Source organism: Salmo trutta, chromosome 16, assembly GCF_901001165.1.
Source record: "Salmo trutta chromosome 16, fSalTru1.1, whole genome shotgun sequence".
Lineage (NCBI taxonomy): Eukaryota > Metazoa > Chordata > Actinopteri > Salmoniformes > Salmonidae > Salmo > Salmo trutta.
Genome location: NC_042972.1, coordinates 44207667 through 44228431, shown reverse-complemented (window position 1 = coordinate 44228431; position 20765 = coordinate 44207667). Strand labels below are relative to the sequence as shown.

The 20765-nt window shown below is 41.9% G+C and overlaps 1 protein-coding gene across 3 annotated transcripts in view; it reads left to right on the top strand.

The window, feature by feature from the left end:
• LOC115150816 (cadherin-4) overlaps nucleotides 1-19419 on the top strand; it is a 236020-nt gene extending 216601 nt beyond the window's left edge. For all 3 annotated transcript variants that reach the window (XM_029694508.1, XM_029694507.1, XM_029694510.1), the window contains 6 exons: nucleotides 2496-2638; nucleotides 3851-4087; nucleotides 18173-18406; nucleotides 18530-18669; nucleotides 18869-19033; nucleotides 19213-19419. In XM_029694508.1, the coding sequence (XP_029550368.1) occupies nucleotides 2496-2638; nucleotides 3851-4087; nucleotides 18173-18406; nucleotides 18530-18669; nucleotides 18869-19033; nucleotides 19213-19419 (1126 nt within the window). The remainder of the gene's footprint in view (nucleotides 1-2495; nucleotides 2639-3850; nucleotides 4088-18172; nucleotides 18407-18529; nucleotides 18670-18868; nucleotides 19034-19212) is intronic.
• The last annotated feature ends 1346 nt before the right edge of the window (nucleotides 19420-20765 follow it).

The following is a 20765-nucleotide window of genomic DNA, read 5'->3' as shown; positions in this document are numbered from 1 at the left end:
TTCGTCTTCTCCAGAGATGTCGTTGCAGCCGACAGGCAGCTCATGTTTGGACAGCCTGATCACCACTGGCTGATTCACTTTAGTGACCTTGCCGACAGATGACGTGAGGAGCTGCAGTGTGTGTGTACCAGAAGACTGCTCTTCCTTCCCTGTCACTCCTCCCCCTGCTTTCTCATGTGGAGGGGGAGGAAGAGTGATGGAGGGGAGAGAGGAGAAGAAAGGGGGTAGACGGGGTCTGATTTGCCAGCTGGTTTTACTGTCAGACTTGGGGGAAGTGGTAGCGTGCATAGGTGGATCGTAGAACTGCACCACAAGCTGTGTGCCCTTCTCCATGTGCCAGCCTTTGCCAGCTGGGTGTCAGAGAGAGGCGTGAGTGCCCCAGGGCTGCCACCGTGGCATGGAGAGAGATGACAGAGCCTCTCACAACAACTAGAGACCTCTGTTTCACCTGCCAAGGGACATCAAATCCAAACTGACACCCAAGTCTGTTGGCGTGACGTTCTGACTCATTTTCTTGTTATTTTGTCTTCTAATCGGTTGATTTCCCCGCGACGAAACGCCACGTCGATACCTCAATATATTTCTCAGTCTTTACCTCCCTCCGTCCCTTGGAGTCTAAATGTGGCAGAGTGTTTCATTAAGGGGAGATAGATTTAGCTGCTTAGCTGCCATTATCTCCCACACATCTCATTGGCACTCGCTAACTTGTGTCATCCTCCAGCATGTTCTCTAATTAGACCTGTTCTCATCATCATCAGCAGCAGCATCAAACCTCCTCCCACCAGGCATCTGATCTCGCTGTACCTCTGTCACTCTCTCGCTCTCACACTCTCTCTATATATATATATATATACTGTATATCCATCTCTCCACACAGTGACAAACACATTTTAACTGAGTAATCACGTTGATTTACTTTGTTTTATTGAGAAGAATATACACTGAGTACACCAAAACTTAGGATCACCTTAGGTTGCATTCGCGTGTCAGTGTTGCCTGCATGAAGGTTAGGTCCGTTACCTGTAATTAACCTCTCCACTCTCCACTTAAATACTCATTTGTTTCCTTTCTGGAAAGTGCATTTCATTTGGATCAGTTTACTCTTGTCAACTGTTTACATGGTAAAAGCAAGCTGCAAGAATACCATACTGTTTCCTGATGCAGGGGAGATGGTGGCAAAGGTGACCCTATCTGGAAGTTAAGAATAAATACAGGGTATTCGCTGATTCCACTTGTATGATATATTAAGGCGTTATTACCAATGTTCCCTCTAATCTGCGTGCATGTGGGGGTGTGCTGCCTTGCAGCTCCCCGGGACTGCCGTGCAGTGCGCAGAACAACTGTCAGCCCGTAGAGAGAAGCACGAGATTGAACTTCACTCAACTTTCTCGATTTTTCCCTGTTAGTTAACAACACTATCAATGTTTCCCTTTACTGTGGCAATTGTGATCGAATGAATGCAATATTAGCCACTTTCAATGCAACTTATAGTACCGTAACTAAACAAACTATGCAAGAGATTTTGTTGTAGGCAGAACAAATTGGAGTAGGATTATATTGTACATGACTCAGCCCATACTCTACACAGACCGGTGCGGCATAACCAATCAGAGCTGCAGCAGGCCTATATGCAAATAGCCATATATGGATCTGTGCCATTTACTTTGAGTTGGACTGTGTTTACAGCTGTGGTCGTGAGTAGATGCGCTTGTTTTGAGATCAAAGCGAGAGCTGCATGTGGCCACGCGTGCACATTTTGTTCATATCGTTTACTAGTTAGTGAGTTATTAGCCCAATTATAGATCGTTTGTAGTTAGCTATCGGGGAGTGATTGCTTCCTACAAGAGCACAAAACGTACATTTCTAGACGTCTTTAAAAAAGCCAGTCAGGTAAAGAGCTTTTGTTATGTCTTAAAGGGGCGGTGTTGTATTTTGAGACAGGCTTGAATAAGCTAAGTAGCCAATAGGCAGAGGGTAGTATAATTTGTCTTATTCTCTGTAATAATGGTATGGGAATAATTATGCATTTTATTTTGTAAAGTGGTTTCTTGCATCAAACAACACAACAACATTTTCAGTCACCTCCTTGTCTGAAGAACAAGTGGATAAACAGGTTAATGTCAAGTCCTGCATGTTTTTTTCAAAAGTCTCATGGAATGTTGGCCTCCATTGAACACCACACATTGGCTGCTACTGCATGTTAACATTTTATATGGTGCATTTTCTCCATTGTTTTTGATGGTAGGCCACTCTGGTAGGCCTGCATTGTGATCAAATAGCCACAGTAGATGACTTGGCCACTGTTAAAACTGTAACTTAAAGTGGGTACAGCCTCAGTGTTCACAGTAAACTCGTGCTGGAAGTTGCACAGAATTTTCACAACGTTCAAGTTTGCTCTCAGCAGACGTGAAATTTGCTTAGTGCCGAAGGAATTAGATGTAACATTGGTTATCACTATGAGATATGTTGGAACAGTTTCTACTGTGTGTCTCCAGGTACTCGAAGCTGTCTGACCCAGCTAACTGGCTGAGGATCAACAGGACCAACGGTCAGATCACCACCATGGCCGTGCTGGACAGGGAGTCCATGTACGTCAGGAACAACATCTACGAGGCCACCTTCCTGGCTGCCGACAATGGTAAGTCTGGTAAGTGTGTGAGTGAGTGTGTGTGTGTTTGTGTGTGTGTGTGTGCGTTGCCTGCTCAATGCATCCCTTGTGTACTATGGAGAGAAGTGAAATATCTGTCTAAATGTGCCACAGGTGCGTGCTCTCAAAGCTGCTGTAGCGATCGGTGAAGTACTCTAAAACCAATCGACCCAAACCATTGCAAATAGAGGTGTGTGTGCTCTCTGTGTTTGAGAGGGAGGGCCCAGGTGGTGTTGTACCTCAGAGATATGAAGGATTGGATTGCGGGAAAGAGGTGGGTTGCTCTCGAGCATGCAGAGTTTCGGCCAACAAGCTGTTGACGGCATATTGATTTCAAACACCAGTTGACACTGGGATATATTCCACTTTGATTGAGTTTTGCTTTTATTTATTCTGCTCCACCAAGGAGGGAGCTCAACAAAGCGCCAAGCCAATCATTACAGACAAGCAGTCGATTGGGGTGCTCTGCTGCGCTGAGGCAGTAGAGCTTCACATACTGGAGCTGTAACTCATGCATTGTGTTACTCTCTAATAGAAGAAACAGTTGGATCTCCTCAGTGTGATGAGCTTGGATGAGCTCCATTCACGCAGACAGTGCAGCATCCGTTACTTAGCAGAAAATACTCCACGGTAATCTGTCAGCTATACAAGACTGTTAGTCTGTTGGTCACGAGCTGTAGGTTAGCGTTGCGTTGTTATAGGGTCAGTCTGACTACATTAGGATGTGTTTGTTGTCATAGTGTATCGTAGGTTAAGGTCATTTTAACAACAGCCCCTGTGTGCTGTGTCAGGGAGATATGTGGTGCTTTCCAGTAAAGTCATTTCATAACTGTGTCCTTTGAGAGTGCTGAGCTCTAGACTCACACAGAGTGGAATATTTATGTGCCGTTTCATTTGTTATGGCTGTCATCACTGGGAGCATTCACAACAAATGTATGCTGTATTCTTCCATCACTCTCAAACCCTCCCTCAATATTCTCTCAGCTCCTTCATTTCCCATCCCTCTGTCCCTTTGCTGTATTCCATTTTTATTATATTTCCTCCCTTCAGATGAAAGTGTTTTTAGGTACTGTATACGCATGAAGTGACCCTCTTCCTCGGATTGATTACATTTGTCTCTCCCTTCTCCTCTCTCTATTTCTCTCCTCACACCTCTTTCTCTCTCCTCCTCCCTCCTCTGCCACCCCCTTCACCCTCTCTCAGGCTCTCCCCCAGCCAGTGGGACAGGTACTCTACAGATCCATCTGATAGATGTGAATGACAACGCTCCAGTGCTGTTGCCCAAGGAGGCCCAGGTGTGTGAACGCGCCAGCCCCCGCTCCAGGGTCAACATCACAGCTTCCGACGCCGACGCTGACCCTCACGTGGGGCCTTTTGTGTTCGAGCTGCCCTCCTACCCCCCTAGCGTCCGACGCAACTGGACCGCCTCCCGCATAAGCGGTAAGACACACGGCTGGCCTGGGTCACTATTAAGAGATCTCCACCAGAGGTGTATTGTGTCAGAGTTCAAATACTGAAGCCCCTTCTCCACACAGTCCCAGTATAATGCTTTCTGTTGTTTGCTATTGTCTAATGTGTGTGTGCGGATGCTCGCTCCCTGTGTGTTTGCTGCTGTGTGACAGATGACAATGGTGTGGTCTCAGGCTGATGGACTGTGGTATAATGGAGGTCTTACAGTAAATTACACTATTCTTCCAGAATGGCTCTGTCTCATGTTGACGTATGAGCTGTGTGCTTTGTGACAGATCACATCCATTCATCTCTCTGCCCTGATAGACAAGATGCCACCCCTACAGATGAATCTATGACACTATTTATTTTAACAATCCGATACTACTGAGGGCTATGTTTTCCGGTATGCGATCGTGAGGTCTAGGTGATCCCTTTCTTTACACAAAATATGCCTCTTAAGTAGAAAAGAACTCGACTCTGAAGTCAAGAAATAACTGCATGTTATGTTATGGTAAATACTAGATCAAGAAATGGAGACAAACAAACCCAGTGAAACAACGCGACCATGGACCAAGTAGCTGACGACTTGACTTAAGTGAGTTTAGAGACACTACTAACAGAGATTCGCACCGGCAATGGCAAACTGTCCAAGAAGATGAAGAAAATATCAGATGTCAAAAACTCTAAACTGATATGACTTAACTGGCCAACGTGTGGCGAAGGCCGAAACCGGGTTAGCCTTGGAGAAAATCATAATTATGGGGCTTAATGAAACAGGACGGAGGATTTCAGACGCAGTTCAAGTCTTTGTTTCGTATATTTCCCCGAAAGCCGTGCAGCAACCGAAATGGAAGAATTCCTGGAAAAGGTAATACCACAACTACTGGAACAGGAGAACTTCACACGGGCTCCCACAATTGAACGAGCACATCGAACAGGCAGCCCGAGAGAGGACACGAGCAGCAATCCAAGGGGCATCATCACAAAGTTCCTTAACTATAGGGTCAAAGATAAAGTTGTACGGCTGACCATCCAAGCCAAAAAGTGGAGTAGTCGGACCTTTATCAACGCCGACATGAGCAGAGACCTCTACATGAAACGCTGAGAATTTCACCCTCTAAAGAAAAGCTATGGGGAAAACGATTACCCCGCACAACTACGGGTAAAACAGAAGGAAAGAGACATCACACTGAAATCAGCAAAATAAGCTACCTGATTCCTGGATAACCTGGACAAGGAGAACAGTGGAAATGGCAATGAATGAAATGTATAGACTACAGGACAGCCTCTACAACAGATGATGTATGACAGACGGGGCACTGGACTATTGAACTTTTTAGGCTACTGAAAGGAGGTGAACGATGGACTTTTACACCCCACCACATCAAAGACACAAAAGAGAACAGTGTGTGTTAAGGCCTTCACTCACATGCCTATTGGAAAGAAAAGCACAGCACCATCTGTCTAAATGAATAACACTTTTATGACTATTGACTGCGCAGCATGAATGGCAAACCATTAATTGGTAGGCTGTAGCCATGATCTATTTGTTTAAATAAGACAACATGATGATTGCTATGATCTGGACACTTATTTTTGAATGGTCCCCAGCCGATAGGCTATAAAAGCCTGAGTGGGTGGGAAGAAATGAAATGTCCCGTATGTGGAAAAAAGACTGTGAGAGATGAAATAACATACAGCCGAAGACACTGAAATTGTAAGCACACAATTATTTTATTTCCATTGCTCTCTCCCTTCCTTCTTTTTAACACGTTTAATTTACTTTCGCCCAAATGTAGGCATCATAACGGGGAAGTTGATATGTGAAATGGAAAATGTCTTATCAATGTGGGCAACATGATATCATCACATGTCGATTATCCTTTTCTTTTCCCATAGAAAGTGCAATGAATAATGTTAATGAATTGGTTGAATGAATGTTGAAGAAACATGGACAATTGCTGAGTTTATAAAAGAGAAGTGACAAACAAGCAGGCTATGTGCACCAAGCCCACAATTATGCACCTTTCAATCATTTTTTCCAGCTCTTTGTTGGACAATTATATCAAAATGAATTCATTAACTGAATCCCAAGGTGGAATGTACAAGAAATGTAGCTAGGCCAACTGAACATGTAGCTGATAAACTCTGAAAAAACAAGTGAATAAATGGCACTCGCTTTGCCTCTACCAGTGCCCAGAGCGCTGTCCCCCGGTGGGTCAAGACAAGCGAGCCCCACATGTGGTTGTGTGCAGTACAACGGAACTGTAGGCTACTCCAGTGGTTATAGGCCTGCATTTGTTTGCATTTATTTAATTGGAGTTTAACACATTTTTCTATTAAATATACTATAATGATGCAAGTGCTTTTTATGTTGTTTTTCTCTTGTTATTGACCCTGCGGGGATAACTTACTCCTTAGCTTTGGAAAACAAGAGCTAAGCCTATCACTCTGGCCAGAAAAAATGATGTATACTTTGGATGGGTCTGATCTATCTCAGAAGGTAGAACCCGACAGGACTCCTTAATAGTAAACACTATATTTGTTTCACAAACACTAATTACAGTGCATTCGGAAAGTATTCAGACCCCTTGACTTTTTCCACATTTTGTTACTTTACAGCATTATTCTAAAATTGATAAATTGTCACACAATACCCCATAATAACAGAGCAAAAACAGGTTATTAGAACTTTTTGCAAATATATTGAAAATAAAAACTGAAATGTTAAATTTACATAAGTATTCAGACCCTTTAGTCAGTACTTTGTTGAAGCACCTTTGACAGCGATTACAGCCTTGAGTCTTCTTGGTTATGACGCTACAAGCTTGGTACACCTGTATTTGGGGAGTTTCTCCCATTCTTCTCTGCAGATCCTCTCAAGCTCTGTCAGGTTGGATGGGGAGCGTTTATATTTTTGACTACTTTTACTTTTACTTCACTACATTCCTAAAGAAAAGAATGTACTTTTTACTCCATGCATTTTACCTGACACCCAAAATGACTTGTTACGTTTTGAATGCTTAGCAGGCCCGGAAAATGGTCCAGTTCACTCAGTTATCAAGACAACACATGGTCATCCCTTTTGCTTCTGATCTGGCGAACTCACTAAACACAAATGCATCTTTTGCAAAGTATGTCTTAGTGTGGGAGTGTGCCCCTGGCTATCCATCCATTTTAAAACAAGAAAATTATGCCGCCTGCTTTGCTTAATAAAAGGAATTTGAAATTATCTATACTTTTACTTTTACTGTTGATACTTAAGTATATTTTAGCAATTACATTTACTTTTGATACTTAAGTATATGTAGAACTGATGGATTCTGGGTACTAACTCCTAAACTTGGGATAGGGTTAATTATCACGTATCCTATTGAAATATTGAGTGCTTTGGTTTAGAGGGTCTACACCAGAAGTTAATGGTTATCTGTAGGAGGAAGGTATATGGTTGGTGCAATTAACTTGGAATGTACTGAGTGCAGGGAAAGCGATCACATATGGCAGGCACTGATAAGGGGAGAGATCCATGGATTAGTGATGAAAGGGGTCGAGGTCAGGTCACTTAAAGGGAGAAAGAAAAGTTTATGGCCGTATCACTTAGTTTCCTGCCTAGCGGTAAAGATACAATGTTTGTTCAGATGTGTAGGAGGAGACTCAGCCTAGGAGAAAGGGTTAAATATCAGTGCTTGTGTGAACAATGTCTTTGTCTAATGCAGCTGTATTGATCCTCTGGGAAGAATAAACGTGGTTTAAGCTTTCATAGTGTCCGTCGAGTTTTTACTCTGAGAAATTAGAACCTAACACAACCAAATACTTTTAGACTTTACTCAAGTAGTATTTTACTGGGTAACTTTTACTTTTACTTGAGTAACTTTCCATTAAGGTATCTATACTTTAACTCAATTATGACAATTGAGTACTTTTTCCACCACTGCTTAGGGTTATTGTCCTGTTGGAAGGTGGACCTTCGCTCCAGTCTGAGCTCCTGAGCGCTCTGGAGCAGGTTTTCATCAATAATCTCTCTGTACTTTGCGCCATTCATCTTTCCCGTGATCCTGATGAGACTCCTAGTCCCTGCAGCTGAAAAACATTCCCACAGGAGCTCTGTCAGAGTGACAATGGGGTTCTTAGTTCACCTCCCTGACCAAGGTACTTCTCCGCCGATTGCTCAGTTTGGCCAGGCGGCCAGCTCTAGGAAGAGTCTTGGTGGTTCCAAACTATGTCCATTTAAGAATGATGGGGGCCACTGTATTCTTGGAGACCTTTAATGCTACAGGTTTTGGTACCCTTCCCCAGATCTGTGCCTCGACGCAATCCTGTCTCTGAGCTCTACGGACAATTTCTTCGACCTCATAGCTTGTTTTTTGCTCTGACACACACTGTCAACTGTAGGACCTTATATAGACAGGCGTGTGCCTTTCCAAATCATGTCAAATCAATTGAATTTTCCAAAGGTGGACTCCAATCAAGTTGTAGAAACATCTCAAGAATGATCAGTGGAAACAGAATGCACCTGAGCTCAATTTCAAGTCTCATAGTAAAGGGTCTGAATACTTAGTTGAAGTCATAAGTTTACATACACTAAGTTGACTGTGCCTTTAAACAGCTTGGAAAATTCCAGAAAATGATGTCATGGCTTTAGAAGCTTCTGATAGGCTAATTGACATCATTTGAGTCAATTGGAGGTGGACCTGTGGATGTATTTCAAGGCCTACCTTCAAACTCAATGCCTCTTTGCTTGACATCATGGGAAAATCAAAAGAAATCAGCTAAGACCTCAGAAAACAAATTGTAGACCTCCACAAGTCTAGTTTATCCTTGGGAGCAATTTCCAAACGCATGAAGGTACCACGTTAATCTGTACAAACAATAGTACGCAAGTATAGACACCATGGGACTACGCAGCCGTCATACCGCACAGGAAGGAGACTCGTTCTATGTCCTAGAAATGAACGTACTTTGGTGCAAAAAAAAAAACCGCAAAGGACCTTGTGAAGATGCTGGAGGAAACGGGTACAAAAGTATCTATATTCACAGTAAAACGAGTCCTATATCGACATAGCCTGAAAGGCCGCTCAGCAAGGAAGAAGCCACTGCTCCAAAACTGCCATAAAAAATCCAGACTACGGCTTGCAACTGCACAAGGGGACAAAGATCGTACTTTTTGGAGAAATGTCCTCTGGTCTGATGAAAAAAAAATAGAACTGTTTGGCTATAATGACCATTGTTATTTTGGGAGGAAAAAGGGGGAGGCTTGCAAGCCGAAAAACACCAGGGACTGGTGCACTTCACAAAATAGATGGCATCATGAGGATGGAAAATTATGTGGATATATTGAAGCAACATTTTAAGACATCAGTCAGGAAGTTAAAGCTTGGTCGCAAATGGGCCTTCCTGGTCGAATTGCTGCGATGGAACCACTTCTAAAGGACAACAATAATAAGTAGAAACTTGCTTGGGCCAAGAAACATGATCAATGGACATTAGACCGGTGGAAATTTGTCCTTTGGTCTGGAGTCCAAATTGGAGATTTTTGGTCCCAACCACTGTGTCTTTGTGAGACGCGGTGTGGGTGAACGGATGATTTCCGCATGTGTATTTCCCACTGTAAAGCATAGAGGAGGAGGTGTTATGGTGTGGGGGTGTGGGGATGCTTTGCTGGTGACACTGTCTGTGATTTATGTAGAATTCAAGGCACAATTAACCAGCATGGCTACCACAGCATTCTGCAGCGATATGCCATCCCATCTGGTTTGGGCTTAGTGGGACTATCATTTGTTTTTAAACAGGACAATGACCCAACACACCTCCAGGCTATTTAAGGTCTATTTTACCAAGAAGGAGAGTGATGTAGTGCTGCATCAGATGACCTGGCCTCCACAGTCCCCCGACCTCAACCAAATTGAGATGGTTTGGGATGAGTCGGACCGCAGAGTGAAGGAAAAGCAGCCAACAAGTGCTCAGCATATGTGGGAACTCCTTCAAGACTGTTGGAAAAGCATTCCAGGTGAAGCTGGTTGAGAGAATGCCAAGAGTGTGCAAAGCTGTCATCAAGACAAAGGGTGGCTATTTGAAGAATCTCAAATCTCAAATACATTTTGATTTGTTTAACACTGTTTTGGTTACTACATGATTCCATGTTTTATTTCATAGTTTTGATGTCTTCACTATTATTCTTCAATGTAGAAAATAGTTCAATTAAAGAAAAACCCTGAATGAGCAGGTGTAATAAAACCTTTGACCGTTTTTAAGAAATGTTATTTAAATGTTATATATAAAAAATAAAAATAAATTAATTTAGTACTAGTTGGGCAGTGGACATTTTTAAACACTGAGAAAAAATATAAACATAATATGCAACAATCTCACTGAGTTAGAGTTCATATAAGGAAATCAGTCAGTTGAAATAAATTCATTAGGCCCTAATCTATGGATTTCACATGACTGGGAATACAGATGGTCTGTATCTGTTGGTCACAGATACCTTTTAAAAAAGGTAGGGGCGTGGTCTGCGGTTGTGAGGCCGATTGGACGTACTGCCAAATTCTCTAAAATAATGTTGGAGGCTGCTTATGGTGGAGAAATGAACATTACATTCTCTGGCAGGAGCTCTGGTGGACATTCCTGCAGTCAGCATGCCAACTGCACACTCCCTCAACTTGAGACACCTGTGACGTTGTGTTGTGTGACAAACTGCACATTTTAGAGCAACCTTTTATTGTTCCCAGCACAAGGTGCACCTGTGTAATGATCATGCTGTTTAATCAGCTTCTTGATATGCCACACCTGTCAGTTGGATGGATTATCTTGGCAAAGGAGAAATGCTCACTAACAGGAATGTAAATACATTTCTGAGCAAAATTTGAGAGATAGAACATCTGTGTATAGAACATTTCTGGGATCTTTTATTTCAGCTCATGAAACATGGGACCAACACATATATTGCGTTTATATTTTTGTTCAGTAGATAAATATTGTCCTTCGTAACGCACCTTACTTACTTAAAATAGGGCATTTGTGGTTGACTAGAGCGCTCCCGAGTGGTGCAGTGGTCTAAGGCACTACATCTCAGTGCAAGAAGCATTACTACAGTCACTGTTTTGAATCCAGGCTGTATCACATCTGGCCGTGATTGGGAGTCCCATAGAGCGGTGCACAATTGGACCGGGTTTGGCCGGTGTAGGCCGGCATTGTAAATAATAATTTGTTCCTAACTGACTTGCCTAGTTAAATAATGGTAAAAAAATGTATCTGGCCAAGACTATATAAATACAGTAGCATGTGTTGGGAAATCAAGCCAGAAAAAAAAGTGCATTGTTTAACCTATAACCTGTTAGTTCATTTGCCTTGCCACCTTGATTTAGGCCTAAGGCTGAGACAATAAAAAGACACAGTGGCAGAATAAATTCAACCACACCTTTGTTTCATCACAAAACCGAAGAGCAACATCTGTCCAGTGGAGTCCACAAAGCATATTGCAAATAATAAACAGTTGCTGGTCAATCAAGTTTATGTTTCTGACATTTTCGGACTACTAAACAACTATTGATTTAGAACACCGGCGAGTTACAGCAAGTCGCAAAGAAAACAGGAGCTGGCTCCACTATTCCAGCACCATTTCAACTTCAACATTTCAACATTATTAAATCACCTATGCTTAGTCTAGTACAGTGTGCACTAAAAGATACAAAAAAAACCGATTTAGTCCAATCAATGTAAGCTAAATATGATTAGGTTGTAACTGGTACTGATATCTGTGCGTAAGTAGAAAAAACATGTTGACTCACCCTACTTGTAGAGAAACGCCAATGCCATCCTCCTCTCTTTCATGTTGCCAAAACAGTCTATGACTGTCATACAGTACACACTTTTAGTTTTTGTTGTCCTAGGCTACCTGGCTAAAATACTTGCTCACTAGCCTAACTTCCTTTCATGTGCAACGATGAGCCAGTTAGTTAATATTAGCCTACTACATCTAGCTACATATTGAACTTCAGGCCAGGGACACAATGAATTACTTCATGATTGGATCATAATCACCGTCATAATCATTGGCCAGTACGGAGAATGAAGTCCAAATCCCTATCTCCATCCATGGCTAATTTTGGAAAGGAACAATTTTAGCTAGCTAGCTAACCACCGGAGGACAACAACACAACGAGATGCAACAATTCAAGTATTTTTCTGTCAATAACGTTTAGCTTTTGATGTGATGTGATTGGTATGAAGCCAAATCCAAACTGACTTTCCTTGACACTTTTTTTTTTGGACCACGAGGACCATTCACAGTTGAGCGCACTCGGTGTAGCTCAACGTGGATTGGCAATTATTTGATACTTCTCTTATCAAGGGAGGCCAAATGCTCACTTCCTTCCTACTACGGGTGGCAAAAATGTAATTCTCTTTTGGACCAGACAGCATCAGATAGATGGGCTACACATACAAAGAAAGAGGGGCGCTATTTTGCTCGCTCAGATGCTTTCTCTGATGAGATACATTCAGCCCCTTGCGTATTGAAGGAAAATTATGAAACACAGAGATAAGAAAGATACATTATTTATTTATTTCTTGATCAATATTTTTGGGTAAACGTGGCTTACCTTGGCATCCATGAATACATGCCACTGTATTATCAATTGTCAAAGACTCCAGCCACCCAAGTCATAGACTTCTCACACGGCAAGCGGTACCAGAGCGCCAAGTCTAGGTCCAAAAGGCTCCTTAACAAGTTCTACCCCCAAGCCGTAAGACTGCTGAAAAATTAATCAAATGACTACCCAAACTATTTGCATTGACCCCCCCCCCTCTTGTTTTTTTTTACACTGCCGCTACTCGCTGTTTATTATCAATGCATTGTCACTTTACCTCTATCTACCTGTACATATTACCTCAAGTACCTCAACTAACTTGTACCCCCACACATTGACTCTGTACCGGTTCCCCCTGTATATAGTCTCGTTAATGTTATTTTATTGTGTTACTTTTTTTTACTTCAGTTTAACTCTTATTTTCTTAAAACTGCAGTGTTGGTTAAGGGCTTGTAAGAAAGTATTTCATGGTAAGGTTGTTATATGTTGTACCTGTTGTATTTGACGTGTGTGACAAATAGAATTTGATTTGACGTGATTTTATATATTTCCTTTGTAATGTGTAGAGACATAGTCACTGACCAATAACCTGCATTAAAGGAAATGGCCACTACGGCAGCACCAATAAGGTCGCTCTCTCACCTGAGCAACAGTACAGGACAGATTCATGTGGGAAGCATCAACGGGGTAAGGGGAGGAGGGGGAAAAGGATCATGTGGAATTTATTGTAAAAAATAACAAAAAAATGATGTCTTGTGAATACATGCCCATTAAGAAGCTTGAGGATTGATCAACAATATTATCATTGTAGCTGTTTATGTAGTGTATCAACACCTTACATAATGTATGGAGTCACTATGAGACCAAAAATATGTAAAGACCCATCTCAATATCACGTGTTGTGGATAATACTTAACATGTGTGACATGGAATGTCAATGGAATTGTGCAGCCAGCCAAAATAATGAAGTTATTTTCATATTTGAAAAAGAATAATGCCAACATATGTTTTTTTACAAGAAACTCGCCTATCAGCAAAAGGAAGTGAAAGGTTTGTGCGAGCTTGGGATGGGTTGGCATTCTCCTCCACCTACTTCGCAAGATCCAGAGGAGTATCAATTCTCATTGCTAAAAAAAGTCCCATTTAAGTCTACAGAAATTATTTCAGACCAGATGGATGTTTTATAATGGTAAAAGGAAATTCACTTTACTGAATTGTTATTGCCCACATGAAGACGACCCAAAGTTCATTAATGAACTTATACTAAAACTATTTCAATGTCATCAACTAAACTATTGTCACGTCCTGACCAGTTAAGGGTTATTTGTTGTTGGAGTTTGGTCAGGATGTGGCAGAGGGTATTTGTTTTATATGGTTTGGGGTGGTGGTGTCGGTAGTAGGTTGTTTTATTTATGTATTCCGGCGGTTTTGGGCACTGCTCTGTGTTTATGTATTTCTAGGGTTAGTTAGTTGTGGGTATAGGTTCTAGGTTTGTTTTCTATGTAGAGTTAATTGGGATTGGACTCCCAATTGAAGGCAGGTGTGTTGAGTTGCCTTTGATTGGGAGTCCTATATTAGTAGGGTGTGTTTGTCTGTGTGTTTGTGGGTAATTGTTTGTGAGCACTGCTTGTTTAGCCTGCCACACTGGTTGGTCGTGAGTATCGTTTATTGTTTGGTTTTTCCTGTGAATGCTTTGTGTTTTTTCATTAAAAGAATGAGTATCCACATACCCGCTGCAGTTTGGACAATTCAACACGGCACTTTTTGTGACAACTATATCCTCTTCCTAACATGTGTAAGGTAATTGTTTGTGAGCCACAATATCAAAGAGCTGGGTCTATGTGAACTGTGGAGATGTAAACATCCAACTGAAAGAGAATACTCCTATTACTCTCACATCCACAACTCATATTCAAGAATTGACTTTTTTATAGTTTACTTTAATTGCATGTGTTTCTGGACGTAAATACCTTCCTAGAATAATTACGGACCACAGCTCATTGTCCTTCACGTTAAAGCTCAAACCTCCTATGCCAATAGCAAAGACATGGCAATTCAACACAATGTTACTTGGAGATAAGAAGTTTACCTCATAGCTCAACACACAGATATACATGTTTTTGGAAATATATTTAAATAATGAAGTATCCCCAACTGTTGTCTGGGAAGATCTTAAAGCATATACGAGAGGTTGTATCATGTATTACTCTTCACATAAGAAAAATAATGCCCATAAAGAATTAGAAATACGAGAACAGAAACATTTTAACACAAAATTTGAACACCCTTCAACAGTTGAACACTGAAGCTCGAATGTAACACAATAAACACCCGATCTGCAGAGATTGCTGCCATGAAATCCAGGCAACAATATGTTGAGCAAGGTGAAAGTGCAAGGAAAATACTTGATTGGTAAATTAAGAAAGAGGAAGAGAAACATGCAGTATCAAATCAAAGTTTATTTGTCACGTACACCGAATACAACAGGTGTAGACCTTACAGTGAAATGCTTACTTACAGGCTTTAACCAATAGCGCAAAAAAGTTATTAGGTGAACAATAGGTAAGTAAAGAAATAAAACAACAGTAAAAAGACAGGCTATATACAGTAGCGAGGCTACATACATACACCGGTTAGTCAGGCTGATTGAGGTAGTATGTACATGCAGATATGGTTAAAGTGACTTTGCATATATGATGAACAGAGAGTAGCAGCAGTGTAAAAGAGGGGTTGGCGGGTGGTGGGTGGCGGGACACAATGCAGATAGCCCGCTTAGCCAATGTGCGGGAGCACTGTTGGTCGGATCAATTGAGGTAGTATGTACATGAATGTATAGTTAAAGTGACTATGCATATATGATAAACTGAGAGTAGCAGCAGCGTAAAAAGAGGGGTTGGGGGGGGCACACAATGCAAATAGTCCGGGTAGCCATTTGATTACCTGTACAGGAGTCTTATGGCTTGGAGGTAAAAACTGTTGAGAAGCCTTTTTGTCCTAGACTTGACACTCCGGTACCGCTTGCCATGCGTTAGTAGAGAGAACAGTCTATGACTGGGGTGGCTGGGGTCTTTGACAATTTGTAGGGCCTTCCTCTGACACCGCCTGGTGTAGAGGTCCTGGATGGCAGACAGCTTAGCCCCAGTGATGTACTGGGCCGTACGCACTACCCTCTGTAGTGCCTTGCAGTCAGAGGCCGAGCAATTGCCGTATCAGGCAGTGATGCAACCAGTCAGGATGCTCTCGATGTTGCAACTTTAGAACCTTTTGAGGATCTCAGGATCCATGCCAAATCTTTTTAGTTTCCTGAGGGGGAATAGGCTTCATCCATAACATTGAAACTCCAGGTAGCATAACAATGGATCCTTCTGAAATCCACTCAGTCTTTAAAACATTTGATCACAAACTGTATCAATCCTAAAACAAAAGTTAAGAGGATATAGACAATGTCCTTAATAAGGCCATTTTACCAATTATAAGTGAATCAGAGAAAATGAATATGGATAGAAACATTACCCCAGGGGAATTGTTGGAGTCCATCAATAATCTAAAAAATAGGAAATCTTCTGGTAATGATGGATTCCCGGTGAAATATATCGACACTTCCGTTCCAAATGACTAAATCCTATATTACTTATGCTCACAGCAGATCTAGAGAAAAACATACTTCCCCAGTCTTTGTTTGGCTACAATCATGCTATTTAAACAGAAAGATAAGGATCCATTGTCATGCGGATCTGTCTGCCTATTATCACTCATGAATGTGGATCACAAAATCATTGCTAAAGTATTGGCTTTTCGCATAGAAACAGTAACACACAAGTTGATTTACTCAGGGTTTATACAGAACAGGATTTCTTCAGACAATCTCCAATATTTTTTCAATATAATTCATCATACCAAGAACTTGAACGCTCCAAAAGTGGCAGTATCAATAGATGCTGAAAAAGCATTCGATAGGGTGGAATGGGCATATTTGGTGACTGTCTTTAAAAAAGTTTGATTTTGATCTGTTATTTATTTCCTGGATTGAGCTATTGTTCAAATCCCCCAAAGCATCTATATGAACAAATTGACAGATCTATGAATCATTTCTGTTATCAAGAGGGACAAGACAGGGATGCCCTTGGTCTAGTTATTTATTTTCTTTAGTCACAGAACCCCTAGCATCAGTAATTAGAACTCATGGCTCAATCTGGGGCATAGAGATTGGTGGAGATCAACATGTAATGTCATTGTATGTGGATTACATTTTACTTTATTAATCTGTCTTTTCTTTTACTACTGTTGGACACATGGTGCTGTATTTAAAGTGAATTGGGAGAAAACTGAAATAATGCCCATTTCTAATTATACTTCTCAAGCTTAGAAAGTACATTTAAGTGGAAATAGACAAAGACACATATGAAATACCTGGGTGTACTGATACCATGCAATCTGGAGGAGGCATATAAAATCAATTACTTTCCTTTAATAGATAAGATTGAATTCAATGTTCAGTATGGAGATTTCTCCCAATATCTATGTTACATGTAGGTAGAGTCAACACAATAAAAATGTATATATTACCAGGATTGATGTATTTATTCCAGGCCCTGCCAGTTTCAATTTCATCCAACCTTTTTAATAAATTAAATGGCCTGGGGGTTTTGGACTACCTCATATGAAAATGTATTACTGTGCTACACATCTGCATTCACTTTAACAATGGACAGCAGACTATCCTTGTGCATGGAGGAGTATTGAAACAAAAATGTAATACCTTATGATTATTTAAGATAATTCATATGACTGCACCCATGTAATGTCACATTTTGGTTGGAGATGCAAAAAGCACAAAGAAACCCTATTACATATGCTGTGGTTCTGTGATAAACTGACACCATTTTGAGATAATGTATGTGCTATCATTTCCATTGTGTCTAGGAATTTATATACATTTCTGTCTGTTGGGAAATGTATATATTGGTGATCAATATCAGAGAGAGTTTTGTAATCTAGGTCTAATTGCTGCAAAAAAAATGTATAGGCATGAATTAGTAAGCCTTATATTCACCCTCAATAAGAAACTGGAGGACTGAACTATCTGGCTATACTGTTGGATGTTGTATATTATAAAGCCAAATAAAAACCAGAAGTGTTTGACGAAATTTGGAAACCATATGTTGATCACCTCGTGGAATGTGTTGTATAGGGTGCGTTTTTGTTTTTGTGTTGTGACGTGCTGTAAAAAAAAAAATTATACTCTGGTTTTAGGTTGAATGGATATGCTGTGCTGTAGCTGCATGTCTATTTAGCTACAGTAACTGCCTGTGTATTATTCAGTATGCATTTGCATGTATTTTATCTCTGCAGTACTGCTCATATGGCCATAGATGACTACAGTAAAACTCCAGAATGGTCAACTGTTTATATTTTACACCACTGCTATCGGATACTGGGAGCTTCACGCAGTGACGGGACATTGTGTCTGTGTGATTATGTGCAGGTGACTATGCCCAGCTGAGACTGAGGATTCCCTACCTGGATGCAGGGGTGTATGATGTTCCCATCATAGTGTCGGACTCTGGGAACCCGCCCCTCTCTAACAGGTCTATGATAAAGGTCAAGGTGTGTCCGTGTGATGACAACGGAGACTGTACTACCACCGGAGCTGTAGCTGCCGCCGGACTGGGGACCGGAGCGATCATAGCCATACTCATCTGTATCATCATACTGCTTAGTGAGTATAATACACACTTATACACACACACACACACCTGTGCTGTAGGTGTCATTGTCTGTGTCAACATACTACTCCCAGCCCTCCTCTGTCTACCCTGCTGATGTGCTGTGTGTGTTGCAGCAATGGTACTGGTGTTTGTGATGTGGATGAAGCGGAGGGAGAAGGAGCGTCAGGCCAAGCCCCTGCTGATCGACCCAGAGGACGACGTCAGAGACAACATCCTGAAATACGATGAGGAGGGAGGAGGAGAGGAGGACCAGGTCAGTGATATACACATTACACATGCACTAGGACTTCGTTTAACAGCGCAGCCATACTTATAGCCTGTTGATGACCACACCGAGGATGATGAAGCCGATGATGATGATGTAATGTTTAAAAATACTGTGATTGGACTCAAACACTTTCTCCGCCATTCTTACACTTACACTGAGTCCCCTTCCTTGTCTGGTGTTGCAGGACTATGACCTAAGCCAGCTGCAGCAGCCCGAAGCTCTGGACCACATCATCTGTAAACCAACGGGAGTGCGCAGGGTGGACGAGAGGCCTGTCATCGCTGAGTCCCAGTACCCCGTCAGACCCAGCCTGCCTCATCCCGGAGATATCGGAGACTTCATCAACGACGTATGTTAACTATTAGACATTGTTCATCTCGAAAGATCATACAAGTGTGTTAATGTTCACGTCCCTGTACTTAACAGTGATAGCTTTTCAAAAGTTTTCAAACACAGTAGCAAGGCACAGTAGAAGTGTTTTGCCTTCCTCTCCTCAGTGTTAACTTACCCTCTGTCTTTCTCTCTCAGGGTCTGAGGGCAGCAGACAACGACCCCACAGCCCCGCCCTATGACTCCCTGCTGGTGTTTGACTACGAGGGCAGCGGCTCCACAGCCGGCTCTGTCAGCTCCCTCAACTCCTCAAGCTCAGGGGACCAAGACTACGACTACCTCAACGACTGGGGCCCCCGCTTCAAGAAGCTGGCTGACCTCTACGGCGGAGGAGACGACGACTGAGAAAGGGGTGGGGTACGGAGGGGGTCCGGGGGGAGGGTTTGGGGTTGGGGTCAGATGCTCCTCGAAACCACAGGCAGGGCCCAAGCAGTACCACATTAGATATTTCCATAGTAGACCAGTGAGGACAGAACGGACGTTAGAGACTGTTCTAGAACACGGCCTGTGACCTCACTAGGTTCTGCTGCTACTCTATTCTGGCTTTTTTAGTGGCAAGTTTTTAGTGTGTTTTGTTTCTCACTCTACTGAACCTCAAGCTATCTGGGGACACAAGGCACTTCTGAGAGACAGGAGTGATGACGCTCGTTTGGCTTGGATGATAAAAAGGAACAGGACAAACCCGTCTCTTTTTGGCTTAACGCTGAACAGAGTGTACAGAAAGACACTTTCTCTCTCAACTTGAATTTCCTTAGAACAGAAGCACTGTCGTTTTATAAAGTGCCTTTTGTGGTGTGTTTTGTATTGGACTCCTGCTATCTCAGGGTTGTTTGCCATTGGAGTGGTTTCGAGCGGCACACTCCCTTGTAACCCCCATGCCCCCAACCTTCATATGTCTCCCTCTCCTCTTCTCTCTGGTGTAGAAAGAACTACTGTACCCAGCAGCAACACAGAGAAGTGAACCTCACAACGAGGGCTGGCTGCAGGTTAAGATCGGTTGAACTCTGACCTTTTGGAGCATTTTGGGGAAGTACTACTAAAGCAACCCTCTGTCAGTGAGACCTGATACACACTAGGGTGATCGAAGACTTTCCCAAGCATCATCCGGTCAACACAACAACACACTGACATTGGGTGTGTGAGTGTATGTGGTTGTTTTTATAAATGTGGGGGTTTTCTAACAAACAGAGAATGCCTGCCTTTCCTCTGTGAACTCAGTCTAGGAGCATTTACGTTTGGACGCTTGCCTGCCCTGTACGGTTTTGTGTTGCTTTCCACACTGTAAAACTTATATAGGCATGATCTGAGTAGTGGGACAGTATGAGACAGTAAGACTTTAAATGGCTTGGAAAGAAGGCACTGAAAAAGAAGCGTTATAAGGATTTTTTTGCCTTGAACATTCCCATTTTTTAGGTCAACTATTAAAAGGTGCATGATTTTTTCCCCAAAATGTTTTACTCAACGCACTTGTTCTTATGTGGTGAGAATGTAAAAAATAGTAAGCTGAAAATATATGAATATACTCTGTAAAAAGACATTCAAAAAAGAAAATGCTGTAAGATACCTATTTTTTGAAGTATTAACAACAAAAAAGTTGATGCTCTAGCTCTTCAATGGGCTGAATGACATTTTGGCCCGGCCATTTTCAATGTGTGCGTGTGTTTCTTTTCTAATTTTGGTCAAGATGCTGT